This window comes from Vombatus ursinus, unplaced genomic scaffold, assembly GCF_900497805.2.
Source record: "Vombatus ursinus unplaced genomic scaffold, bare-nosed wombat genome assembly UNPS02014768.1, whole genome shotgun sequence".
NCBI classification, from domain to species: domain Eukaryota; kingdom Metazoa; phylum Chordata; class Mammalia; order Diprotodontia; family Vombatidae; genus Vombatus; species Vombatus ursinus.
Genome location: NW_020954546.1, coordinates 22,149,605 through 22,162,908, shown reverse-complemented (window position 1 = coordinate 22,162,908; position 13,304 = coordinate 22,149,605). Strand labels below are relative to the sequence as shown.

At 55.9% G+C, this 13,304-nt stretch overlaps 1 protein-coding gene across 1 annotated transcript in view; it reads right to left on the bottom strand.

Moving 5' to 3' along the window:
- Window positions 1-8,827, bottom strand: part of MNT (MAX network transcriptional repressor) — a 22,923-nt gene extending 14,096 nt beyond the window's left edge. The window contains 5 exon segments of the mRNA XM_027861964.1: window positions 1-27; window positions 270-311; window positions 984-1,459; window positions 1,461-1,561; window positions 8,733-8,827. The exon segment at window positions 1-27 is cut by the window's left edge and continues 16 nt beyond it. Coding sequence (XP_027717765.1) covers window positions 1-27; window positions 270-311; window positions 984-1,459; window positions 1,461-1,561; window positions 8,733-8,805 — 719 coding nt within the window. The 5' untranslated portion in view covers window positions 8,806-8,827.
- Between the last annotated feature and the right edge of the window lie 4,477 nt (window positions 8,828-13,304).

Below are 13,304 nucleotides of genomic sequence, written 5' to 3'. Positions count from 1 at the left end.
TCAAAGCATTCCTTCAGATGGGCCCGCCTAGGGAATGGGGATGGGAGGGAGGAAAAGGATGCAGTCGGTCAGCCACAGGGGTTGGTTGACTGTCTGGGCTGTAGGTCAGGAAGAATGGCACGGGCTGTCGGACCCTAGATTTGGGGGTAGGGGGAAGCTGCGAAGAGAGGCAAAAGCTTGGGTCTGTTAGCCAGAGGCTGGCAGCAGGAAGAGAGGAGACAAGGGCCGGGGAAAGGGGGCCAGAACCCCAGATACACACACATACACACCTGTTCTTCTCCAATTTGTTGTGGACTTCCCTGGTCCCGATCCTGCAACCCAGACAAACAGTGGGGGTGAGGGAGCAGGCCAGCTTTCTAGGCCTAGTCCCACCCTCCAAGCGTGAAAAGGTGGTCTGCCTTCCCAGGGGCAGAAGGTACTGGGAATAATCATCTCTGATTATTCCTCTTCAAACTCCACCTTGCAAAATGGACAGCTACCTGTTCCTAAACCCGACATCCTCACTGTTTTCACAGACTGTGTCCCTACCCAGAAGGAATGCACTCCCTCACTGGACTCTCTGAACCAGTAGCTTCCCTTAGGTGTCCAGCCCTCCAAGATTCCTTCTCACCTCCAAGCCTGGCAACACCCTTTTAGTGACCTGTCTTCAGGGTACTTTGCACTGACTATTCTGTCCAATTAAGACTCAAAACTCCAGGACAGAAATTGGGTTTGTTTTGTCTCTGAATGCCCAGCATTTATTAAGCTTAATAAATGTTTGTTGAATTAAAATGGTAGGTGATGGGTGGAGGTTTTAGGCAAGCATCCCTCTCAGGAGGGCTTTTTGGGAGGGTTAAAATAAGAATCCCTTGGAGCTGAGGGAAAGGGTCAGGCTGCCCAGAGCTCAAGGTATGGCTGAGAAGACCTTTGGAGAGAGAGTGAACTCTCCCTTCGACCCCTGGGTGGTACAGAAGCCCTCTTGCCCGTGCTGCCGTCTCACTCACCCCCCAGGACGCTTCTTCTGCTCGCTGGGTTTCACCTCCTCAGCCGGTGCCAACTTCAGAGCGGCCAGTGCGGTTGGTGGAGGTGGCTGCGGGGGTGGCAGCTGGGGCTGGATGGGTTGCTGGACCACATGGTGCTGGGCGATGGTCAGGATAGGTGTGGGGAAGGGCTGCAGGGGTTTGGGGCTGCCTGTGGGTGCAGTGGTTCCCTTCGAGTCCGGCAGGAGTGGGGTGGCAGTGGCTGGTGGCCTGGGGAGTGGGGGGATGGGGTCCTTGATACTGAGTCCAGATGCGCTGACCAAGGCTGGCTGGCGTGGGGCTAGGGTTAGCGGCTGGGCAGGGGGCAGCGGCAAGGGGGGTGGGGGCGGCATCGGCTGTGGGGAGCCTGTCACCACAGGGATGGGGATGACAGTCACTGGGGTGGCCAGAGGGGGTGGGGGTGCAGGTGGTGGAGCCGGAGGGGACAAGGGAAGTGGGGGGGGCCTCAATTCGGGGTCCTTCGGGGGGCAGCATATGATTAACCCTCGTGGCGTTGGCCTTCTGCTCCTGCTCCCGCTCCAACCGATGTTTCTCATGTTCTTCTACATGGGTAAGAAAGAACAACACCAGGCAAGCTCAACCAGGGGCCAGGAAGCCAGGGAGCCAGGGCCCAAGGCAAGGCACCAACCACCCTCCTCTGCAGCCGGGGACAGGAGGCTACCAAAGGCAAAGAGCATGGGGGAGAGGGAAATCAAGCCTCTATTAAGCACCTAGTAGGCATGCTTGGCACTTCACCGAGCACTTTACAAATCTTAGCTCATTTGATCCTCACAAAAATCCTAGGAGGTGAGTGCTGCACTTGAGGAAACCGAGGCAAAGGCTAAGTGACTTACCCAGGGGTCACTCAGCTAAGAAGGTAGGATCTGAACTGAGGTCTTCCTGATTCCAAGCCCCAGGCTCTATCCACTGGACCATCCCCTGGTCCCAAAATTCTTTCCTCCCAACAACACAAGGCTTCTCAGCTTCATCTCACAGATTAGAAAACTGAGGTTTGGACTGGATAAATGACAGGCCCAGGCCTCCTCCCAGGCTCCTCAGTGCTACCAGGCTTATGTAGAAGCAGAGAAAGTGAAATGAGAAGGTAGCTTTGAGGTCATGCAAGGCCAGTTCTCTCCCTCATTTTACAAATGGGGAAACCAAAGCAAGAGGACAGAAGTGAGCTGATTCAGCTCTGGCAGCGCCTCCTCTTCAGAGAAGCCTTCCTTGATCCTCCCCGCCCCCTACCGTGGATTCATCTTGTGTATATTCTGTCTATACTTCTACTGCCCAGTTGCCTCCAGGCTCTCTCCCACAAAGAATGCTTGGGAATGGAATGATTAGAACCCTGGTTTCCTACAGTCTGGTGCCCTTTCCATAAGGCTGAACTGTCTTCTCCAAAGTTATCAGAATATTAATAACATTTATTGAGCATTTCACGATTTCCCCCCTAAAGCATTTCCACATCCATCATCTCATTTGATTCTCTGATCACATGAGATAATGTTTGGAATCTGTGTTGCAAACCTAATAAAACAGAGCTGCTATTATTACTTATTATCACAACAATCCTCTGAGGGAGGCTGGGGAAGCATTTTAGGGATGTAGAAAGGTTCAGAAGAAGTGACTTGCCCAGGGTCACACAGCCAGGAAGTAAGGGGCTAAGGCAGGACTATGAAGCCAAGTTTTCTGCCTCCTAAGTCTGGAGCTGTTGGCCCCATGATCAGATCTCAAAGAGGAAGTGAGGAATGAATCTTCTGCCCTCTCAGGTTCCAATGCACTTATAGAAGCAGCAGCTCCTCCTCTACCCTAAAGGCTGGGGAGGCCTCTGAACAGCTCCCAGGGGTGGCTGGAAAGAATCATGAGACCAGATCTGTAGCACTTGGTTGTTTTTTTGTTTTTTCCTCCTCTGGGAGTGCGGGTCCAGGAAAGGGAGAGAATATGCCAGGTTGGCTTAGCCATGCAGGAGGGAGGCAGGAGTGCAGGGCAGGGCAGGGCAGTGAACCCAGGCACCTCCGCCTCTGGTACAGAAACCAGCACAAGGCCGGCCTGGAGGGCCTCTCCCAAACCGCTGCGCTTTGTATCTGACGAATGGGACAGGGGAGGTGGAGGGATGCCCCCTGGCTCACTGAGGCTGCCCTGGGATCCCCCAGCTCCTCCCACCTGGCTGGGCTTTTTTTCCTTCTACCTCTCCTCTGGCTGTGGGCCAGATTACCAGGTCACCCTGCCCTGAGTGCCCTGGAAACCCAAGGCTGGGGGTGGTGATAGGAGACAGGAGGAGCAGACTAGCACAGCAGCTCATTTGCATGTGTGCTGAGACACGCCTCAAACATGCCACCCCAGAGAGGCAGGCTCAGAGGCGGAGCTGAGAAACATGGGGGAGGACGGGACTCGAGGATTGCTCTGGAACTGCTCTCTGACCAGAGGGGCCCCAGAGAAGCTGGAGGTGTGGGGGCGGGGGAGGGGGGCCCTTGGCCAATCAGAGACCCCAGTCTTCCAGTATCCAACCCCTCCTCCTTCTGGGAGGAGAAAGAAAGGGAGGGGGAACCGTTCATAACTGAAAGGTACTCAGTGGCTTCCCAACAGACAGGCAGGGCTTAGCTCTTTGATAAGAGAGGGGTGGGTGGGTGTGTGTGTGTGTGTGTGTGTGTGTGTGTGTGTCTGTGTCTGTGTGTCTGTGTATCTGTGTGTTCCACTCCTCCCCCTTCAAGCTGCTCTGTAGAGCACCACCACATTGGGAGGGAGGAGGGAAGAGAAGGGAAGCAGGAAAGGAAAGGAGGAAAGAGAGAGAACCCAGCCTTCGTGGTCCCCAAGCACACATCCTTTATTATGTCCAACCCTTTTCTACCCTATGCCTCAGTTTCTTGCCCCTTCCAAGCAATCAACATGAAAGGGACCCTTTTGAAACTCTCATGGACCAACTTGGCTAACTCAACATGGGATAACTCCATCTCTTACTCCTCAGCCAAAAAGAAGGACCTGGCATCCCCAGGCCTGGTCCAGGGGAAGGGGCAGGGTTTTCAATAGGCCAGGTGCTCCCCAATCTGCCCCCTCTACATTCCCTTAGTCCCACCTCCTCCTCCCCTCATTCTTCAAAACTAGCAATTCAAAGAAGCTAAAGACTTGAGTCAAGGATCTTGACCACAACTAGCTATGCCAAAATCAGGATAATCCAAGACACCCAGCACCCCTAAATGACCCTCCCCTGCCTTAATGAATCAGTCATCAAGCACCTATTAAATACTTCCCATGTGCCAGGCCCTGTGCTAACTGTTGGGATCACAAAGACTAAAAGATGGTCCCTGTTCTCAGGGGGCTCATGGTCAAATAGGAGAGACGCCATGCAAACAGCCATGTACATCTAATATATTTGCTGTGTAAATGCCGGGGCAGCACTGCTTCTGATGTTAGGGTAGTACGGATGAAGCAAGATGATTTCTGGGGACCCAGAGTCCAACCTTCAAAGTTCCATGCAATCGTCCCTGTCCTCCCCACCTCAGATGCCCAGATCATAAACTTCTCTCATTCCTTCCCCTGCCCCTTGGAAAGTAAGAACCATGGTAAGGCCAAGCAGTCTTGGCAGAGATAGCTAGGCTTAAATACCATCCATCCTTCCTCCCTACACAGAGAGGCATTGTCACACACACACACACACACACACACACACACACACACACACACACTCAGTATCCCTATGTACAGGCCCTTCCTTCTCTGGCTCCCAGCTGCCTGTGGCTGCCTCTCCAGTCCATGGTCCTGAAGGATGGTGTTGGGGCAGGTGGTCTCAGTCACTAGGGCTTCATAAAAGCTTGGGAGGGGCATCCCTTAGTTCAACTAGTCCAAGCTCCTTCTTTTACAGATGAGGAAACGGTACCCCAGAGACATCAAGTGACTCCCCCAGGGCTGCACAGCTATAAGTATTGGAGACGAGTCTTTTTGGCTCCAGAGGGCACACTGAGACGGGCAGGGAGAGGAGAAGCATCATGGGATCTGATCTTCCAGGGAGGGCACTGTTGTAGGGTCATGCTTTGGCAGAGGTTGAGCCGATGACCTCCTAATACGGAAATTCTAAGACTAGTGAGGCAATCTGGCATAGCGGGGTTGATTCTGGACATTGAAGTCAGGAAGATCTGGATTCAGATTCCACCTTAGCCACGGGTCCAGAGTAACCTCACCCAGCCCAGGCTCATCCTCATCTGTAAAATGAGGGATAAGAATTGCTCCAGTCTCCCAGGGTTGTTGGGCTGACAAAGTGAGATAACGTACAGACAGCACTCTGTAAACTGAAGATCTAGATCCATGCGAGCAATGTGAACGATTCTGGAAGAGGCAGCAGCCATCTTGGCCCAATGCTGGCCTCTATATGATTAATGGTCTTATACAGGGGTGGGGAACCTGCAGCCTAGAAGCCAGAGCATGTGGCCTTTTGACTTAGTCCAAGTTTTACAGAACAAATCCTTTTATTAATGGGATTTGTTCTGTGAAGTTTGGATTTACTCAGAGTCAAACTTGAGGACCTAGAGGGCCAGATGCCACAGGTTCCCCACCCCTGAATACCTCAGTCAGAATGAGGGGCTCAGTTTTACACTTCTCTGACCTTCCTTCTATATCTTAGACCTTCCACTGTCTGCTCCATGAGTAGGCAATGTGTCTTAATTAAACTGTGCCTCCCCTAGGACCTGAACATATTAGGTATTTAATAGATACTGACTTAACCCTCTTCTTTTCATGATATGAATCCCCTGCTCTACCCCCATGGTTCTGTCTAGCCAGGTCAGTTTTTAATCCACCCCCACAAATGAAGGCCCAGAGGCCTAGGGAAGGGTTCTGTCCAGGCACCACGGAGAACCAAACACATCTCATCAGAGACCTTGGTTAGTTTGGCGAGCACCTAGCACCCCAGGGGGTCAGAGAGGAACCTAGTTGTTTCCTCCAGGTGGAGAAGACATTTGGGCTGGAATTGTGGGGGAACCAGCAAGGAGGTCCCTTTGGGAGCTGGAAAGGCAGTCTGTGTAAAAGACCAGGGCAGAAGATGGCTGTCCAGCCTGAACTCTCAACAATCCTGGGGTCCAGATGACAGCCCACTGTGGCCACTCTATCTTCCCCACCCCAAGTGGGGAGACACAGAATGTGAAGAGGCAGAAGGAAGGACAGCTTGACCTCTGGTGTCTCTGCCATTAGCTGAGACTCTTGGACCAAAAGCTACCCAAACAGATGGAGATTCCCTCTCCTAGGGTGGATCTCTCTCAACTGACCCTAGAGTAAGGCTTTTTTTCTCCACTGCCTTCTAGGGTGGGGAATTCTAGTGAGCCATTGGTAACAGGCAGATGTGGACTTGAGCCCTTGTATGGACCCAGGGGCCAGAGAACCACAAGGTTCCCCCACCTCCTGCTGTCCACACCTTTCCAGAGCAAAGGTGGGGAAGGAGCCAGCAGCCTTCAGCTCCCCACAACCCTCCTGGATAGCTATGGGACGCTCTCCAAGAGTTCTGCGTGGCGCTGCTCCTCCATGAGTGTCTGAGTCCAGGTGTGGACAGTATCGAGAAAGAACTCTGCAAGAGATGGGAAAAGGAAAGAATGGGCCTCAGCTCTCTCTCTCTGCCTCCTCTTTTAAGCTGCATCTGAGTATGGGGGTCCTCAGGAAATTCCAGAGACCATAGACATCTATACCACAAAAATATAGAGGGAGTGGGGGAGAAGCATCTGGGCCAAGCCCCCTTCCCAAACCGAGCAAACATAGACACCCTAGTACTACCAGAATGACCTAGACCCGGCCCTGACCTGGCTGGGAAACTGGAGGGAAGAGTGGGGCTGCGTTTGTATGTGCATAGCAAGGAGGGAGGGAGATCCCCAACTGATCTGCCCCCAGCAATCCTTCCAGACAGTAGATCACAGATCCTGGAAATCCTCTCACTCAGTAAACGACTTCTGACCTTGAGAGGCCAGCCGGTGTGGTGGGGCAGTCATTCGGCCAGCACCCCCTCCCCGCCCGCCCCAGGAGAGGTTCCCACCCAGCTCTGAGGTTCTGGAATGCATGCATGCACGCGCGAACATACACGCGCGCGCACTCGCGAACACACACACACACACACACACACACACACACACACACACACTCTCTCTGCAGGCGAGGCCTCGAACATACACGCACACACAACACTCGTACAACCTCCAGCATGACTCATCACAGAAGCAACAATAGACACCCAGGGAAAGGAAGGGAGCGCTGGAGCGCAAGATTTCTTTCTTTTTTTTTTTTTTTGGCCGGGGGGGGGGGGGGGGGGGGGGGGGGGGGGGGGGGCGGGGGGCGAACCTAGATCCTGCACGCACGCACGCATTTCCAAAGCAGGATGGAGGATGAAGAATGAATGTCCTTCTGCCCAGAAAGAGACTCAGCCAGGGAAACAAATCTTTTCCACTCCTTCCCTCAATCTCCTTCCCAACAGGGAGTCTAAGGGCCGGGGACAAGTCTGGGGCCTAGAGCTGGGTGGCAGAATGTTAAATGGGTCCCTCTTTCTCCCAGTGCCAAGGGGATGCTCCACCCCCATTGCTCCCCTCCTCTGGCAGGGGCCCAGCCCCCCTGGGCAGGGGCCCAGCCCCCCTGGGCAGGGGGAAGGGAGACGACTGATGAGAATAGACACGGGTCTCCATCTCTCAGTACGTAGCCCTTGAATCCTGGGGTTACCTTCAATCACCCCAAGATAAATGCAGGAAATCTGAGAGCGGCGAGAAGGAGGCAAGGAAGGGTCAGGCCACTTCCCTCCTCCAGGCTCTCCCAGGGAGCCGCCCCGGGCACAGTCGTCCCGGGCTGGGCCCCCTCCTCAGCCCCGCCTCTTGCCCCGCCCCTCCTTCCCTGCTCCAGGAACCTAGGTCTGCAGGGAGGTAGCAGAGGCCCAGTCCCCAGCGGGAGTGTCCCCGGTGCACGTGTTCGGGGGCGGAGCGCGGCCACGTCACCAGCCCCAAGTAACCAACAAGCTCGGAACACAGACACACGCAACATTCCAGGCGAGAGCGAGTTTGGAACGCGCAGACCCTCGACATTCCACCCGGACGGGGAGGGGACCCGCGGCACTGAGGAGAGGGGGAGTACGGGGGAGGGGGGGCTGCCCGGCGCCCGGGGAGACCTTCCGGGCCCCGGATCGCCAGCGGACCCCGGACCCCCAAAGTCCACCCCAGCCCAGTTCGGGGGGCGGGGTCAGGCGGGGCCGGCCCAGGATCATATGACAAGCGATGTCATTTCATTCTGCAAAGGCCGCCCCCGCCCCCAGCCGCGCGCAGCCCAGCCGGGGGGCCCCCACGGCCTGGGAAGCAGGGGAGCCTCACGGCGTAGAGTAATCCCTACCCCCCACCCGTGTACTCTACACACGCACACCCGTGTACGCGCACCTCCCCGCATCCCCTTCCGATCACACCACACGCCCAGACGCGCGCACCGGGCATGCACGCCCTGCTCCATCCCCCGCGCCGACCCCGCCAGCCCCCCAGCATGCCCGGTGACAGAAGGAGGCTCCTCGCCGCCTGACGACCAAGCCCCCAGCTTTCTGCCCCCAGCTGGGCGAGGGGCACCCCGAGGAGTGGGGGCCGAGGGGAGAAGCGGCGGGCGGAGCTGGGGCCCCCGGCAGAATGCTAATGACTCCCGGAGCTGGCACCGCGGGACCGCGGCGCGGCCTCGCCCCCGCCCCCCGCGCCCCGGCCAGGGTCCCCCCCGCGCCCCCGGGGCCCAGCCCGGTCCGCTCACCACGTGCTCTCTGTTGTTGCTGCGCTTGCCATTCCAGGAAGCGGGCCGCCTCCAGAAGCGTCTCAATGCTCATCGCTCGGGCGGCGGAGGCGCGCCGCGGGGCAGGCGGGCGGGCCTCGGGGGGCTGCTGCCGGCCGAGCGGGCGGGCCTCGAGGGCCGCGGGGCACTCAGCCGGGGGATCGCGGGAAAGATGCTCCCCAAAAGCGGCCCCCAAAAATGGTAGTTGCAAAAAAATAAAAATGGAAAAAATGCTTGGGTGCAGCCCCAGAACCCCCCCGAGGCGGCGCCACCTCCCTCCCGCCCCTCCCGCCCGCCCCTCCCGCCCGGTGCCTCCCGCCCCGCGGCCCTCTCGAGTCCCGCCGACAAGAAAGGGCTTTGCAACAAGATGGCGAGGAGGCACCGACACACAACAAGGGGAAGCAGCCGCGCTGCCCCCGGCCGCCGCCCCCGCTACTACACCGGGGCCGCCGCCAAAGCCCGGACCGGAGCCCCGCCCGCCCAGGCTCAGGAGCGGCGCCTCGCGGTGGGCGGAGCCCCGCGGGGCAAACCCCACCTACGGACGGACGGGCGGCCGCGTGGACACGTGGAAGGGGGCGGGGCTGGAGCAGGCAAGGGCGGCCCCGGCATCCACGCTCCACTTCCGCCTCCCAGCGCAGCCCCTCTCGGCCCGGCCTCGCGGGCATCTCTGGGGCCTAGGACCAGGCTGGGCGGTGTTCTACTCCAGGTCCCGCCCTGTACAGGAACGCAAGGGTCTGATGCTTATACTAGCGCCCTACGGGCTCCGTTAAGGTGAGAGAGGCACAGAGTAGGAAGGAGACCTTCGGCCCCTCAGTCCTTCGGCAGCCGAGCCCACCCGCAACTTTCTCCACTCCCCTCGCCCCCCAAGTCTTTTGCAATTCCCGCGGTGCCCCGCCCCTGGGCGGGACAGGCAGGAGGAAGCTCCGGGAGAGGAGGCGGGGAAGAATGGAGTAGCGATCCGCTCCCGGGTTTTGAAGCCGATCCTCCCCCCGCAGTGCGTTCGCATTTCATTAGTAGACGTCAGCGGGCCGCGGGCCAATGGGCGGGCAGGACAACACGGCATGGAGCAGCTCCACATGGACACCCCGCACCGTCTGCCGCCCGTTTAAAGGGCCAGTGCCCGCCAGGGTAAATGAGCTCCCGAGGCAGGGGGCCATGGGGACGAAGAGAGGGAACCAGGCGAGCCTGGGTCTCACTTTGTGGTTGGCATCCTGCCATTCCCTCGAGGAAGTGAGGACCCCCCTCCCCCATCCCTCACCTCCCGTGTTAAGTCTCATTCTTCCGCCCCCCCCATCACAGCCCGAGGAACCCCCGAGTATTCCCTTTGCCCACGTGCGTCTGGCTCGCCGGGGATCCCCGACGACCCCGGCCAGAGGCCACCCTCGACTTGGGACATGCGAAGGGGAGGAGAGAGGGAAGGGGAAGAGGAGAGTCCAAGGCCCGGGGTGGGGGCAGGGGGCGTGGCCAGCCTCAGGAACAACAACGTGGAGGGCGGAAGCCCTGCCCTCCCGGGCCACTCGGGCCACTCGCGGCGGCCTCGGGGTGGGGCGCGCGGGGCGAAGGCCGGGCTCCTCTTCTGACCCCGCCCCAAGCTCCTGCCCCGGCCCCGGACTGCCCAAGTGACTGACCGCGAGGAGCTTCTAGGCCTGGTCCCACGGGCCACGGAGGGGCCGGGGAGCCCCCAGCGCGGAGTCTGGCCCACTAGGGACTCACTTGCCTCCCTCTGTGCTGGTGGAACGGAGGCTTTGGCTCAGGCTCTGTCTACGGGCTCCCAGTTTGGGGGCTGTCCCCTGCTACCCCCAGCAAGAACAACAAATGGGGTAGTGTCCCGAGTGGGGAGGAGGTTGTATTCTCATTATGCGGCCAGGTCCGTGCCTGAGTCTGTTACCTCGAATCCCTCGTCTGCATCCAAGCAGCTGACATCGAGTCATTTAAAACACCGAAAAGGGGGCAGCCACAGCCACCTCAACGACATACCGCAGTCTAGCGACGAGAGCAGTGGCCTGGCAGCTACCTTCGAGACCCAACTCGTTTAGGCTTTCTGAGCCTCAGTTTCCTTATCTGTAAAATGGAAAGGCTGGTCTGAGACCTAACTGCACCCTGTCCACTTCCATCTTGTCCAGTGGAGGATCTTTCTAGACACTATTTGTATGGGCAAATGACAGGCCAAGCCAGATCAGGGCCCCGACACCAAACTCCATCCCCTTTTGCCCACCGTCGAATCTGGGTACCAGGAACAGCTCCCAGTCTAGGAGAGGACGGGTATAAAACCAAACATGGGACTTCCAAAAGAAACTTGGCAACATTTTGCCGGTGGATGTTTCGAGCCCACTGGTCTGCATCTGCTTTGGCTACAGCTGGGACAAAGGCATTGGTGGGTGGGGTAGATAATTTGATTTAAAATCACAAGACCTCACTCAGTGTCTTCTACCTATCTACCACTTCTCCCCTCTTAGATGGTCAACTTCTGGAGGGCAGGAGCTATTTTGCCTTTCTTTGTATCCTCAGGAACACATCCGCATATCATATGCACGTAGTGATTTACTAACTTGCCTGGGACAAGTCACTCCTCTCTGCACCTGTTTCCTCTTTTGTAAAATCCAATTCTTGTCCAACTCCCTCATTTTCTTAAGCCAGGAAACCAGTTCATGGAGGTGAAGGTCCAATGAAGCAGTCTGTGGCAGAACCAGTTAATTTACCCAACTATCCTGACTACAAAAGCAGTGTACTTCTGATGTCATCCGGACTGTCTAAACTATAATCATCACAGTTCAGTTTTTATCGTTAAGATTTGCAATATTACTTTCCTTACATTGAACTTGTGAGATTATCACTACGAGTATTATTTCCAATTTACAGATGAGTAAACTGAGGCTCATGGTCATCAATCTGTAAGCTTAAGTCAGAATTTGAGTCTTTCCACTCCTATTCTCTCATCACTGCAACTACAGGACCCTGATAAACTAAGCAGGAACAGCTCAATGATTGGGCAGTCCTGCTGTTATGGCAAGGTCTCTCTCTGAGATGGCGGTCCCATGTCACCAACACCTCTCCTACTTAAATTAGGCCTGTGTGCAGTTTGCCTGGGGCATAGGACTTGGCATATCCCAAAGCCTCAGAGGAAATGGAATGACCCTGGACCCTAAGGCTGTGGGCAGGAAGAGAGGGGTAGAAAGATAAAAAGTCCTGGTTCAAAATAGAACACTCTACAGTAGTGACCCAAGGCCTTGCTCTACTTGGGACCATCTCAGCTGCTTTCAGCCTAGAGTCCTAATGGAGTGAAAATTATTCTGAGCAAGCATCCTGCTTTCCAGACTCACCCTGCTCCAGCCTTCTTCAGGCCCTTGATTTCCATGTGCAAAATACTCCAAGGAGCACAAGGACGCATGCCCATAGGTTTGATGTTGAGAGACGCCTCTTCTCACTCCCTGATGGGGAGAACACCTCTCACAGACCATCTAGGCTGATAATCCCACCCAGTAAAATAACACATTCGTAGGCTTTCCTTTTGGGAGTTCCTCCATTTTACTGGTGAAACTGAAGCTCTGGGTCACGAAGTGGTTTTCATGATCACATAGCTCATTAAGCATTGGAAGTGGGATCCCCTGGCCACAGCACTTCTCAGAGATACCACCAAAAATAAAGTAGGGTTCAGAGACAATCTCAGAAGCAGGGTCAAAAGAGGATTTGGTCCTGGATTCTCTCTTGCCCCCAATAACCCATCTGCTTCTGGGCTTAAAAGAGACGATTGCTATTTAAAACAAACAGCCTTACTGGGTTCACATGATCGTGTTTATTTGGGTCATATGGGGACAATAAGCCTGGCAACATTAGGCAAGAGTTTAGTGATGAGGCTTCAGATCTGCTGCTGGCCTGCAAAAAGCCACTGGGCATCTAAGGCCTACCTACTGCTTCTGAGAAGATACCATGCCCCCCCCCCCCCCACTCACCCAAGGGCAGCACCTCTGTTTTCACTGTGGAGCAGAGGGGTAAGAGAGCAGGGTCAGCAGGCCAGTGTGTAGTCACTGTGTTTACCCAGCCCATGCCGTTACTGGAATGAGAAGAGGAAGAGGTCAATCTGACATTTCAGCAGAAAACAAAAGGGCCATCCATGCATTTCCTGTGTGGGACCTGCCACTAGTTCTGCTGCATCAGTGAAGGCAGAGGTCTCCTTGCATGGCTGGGCTGCTCAGCTCATACCTCACACCCCAAATTCAGATTTGTGTCCTACTGGGGTCCCAAGACTCCAGGGATATGCTCCTTATATACTGGCACACATGCAATTAGGGACATGCTGTTTATGTCCAAGGCTGCACCTCCACATTCCAAAGTGCTAGTCTATTCTAAGAAAGTCCCAACACTAGATTTTCCTAAACTCCCTTGGGATGGAAGGAACTAAAAAGGGGGTGAAATGGGTTCAATGAATGGAGGAGGGGGACATCAAAGCCTGGAAGATACTTCTGCAAGATTCCATATGATTAAGTTTAAAAAGGAAATATAATACTAATATCCTAACATTTCTGGCTAGGATTTCTCAGTCTTTCCAAATGCTTT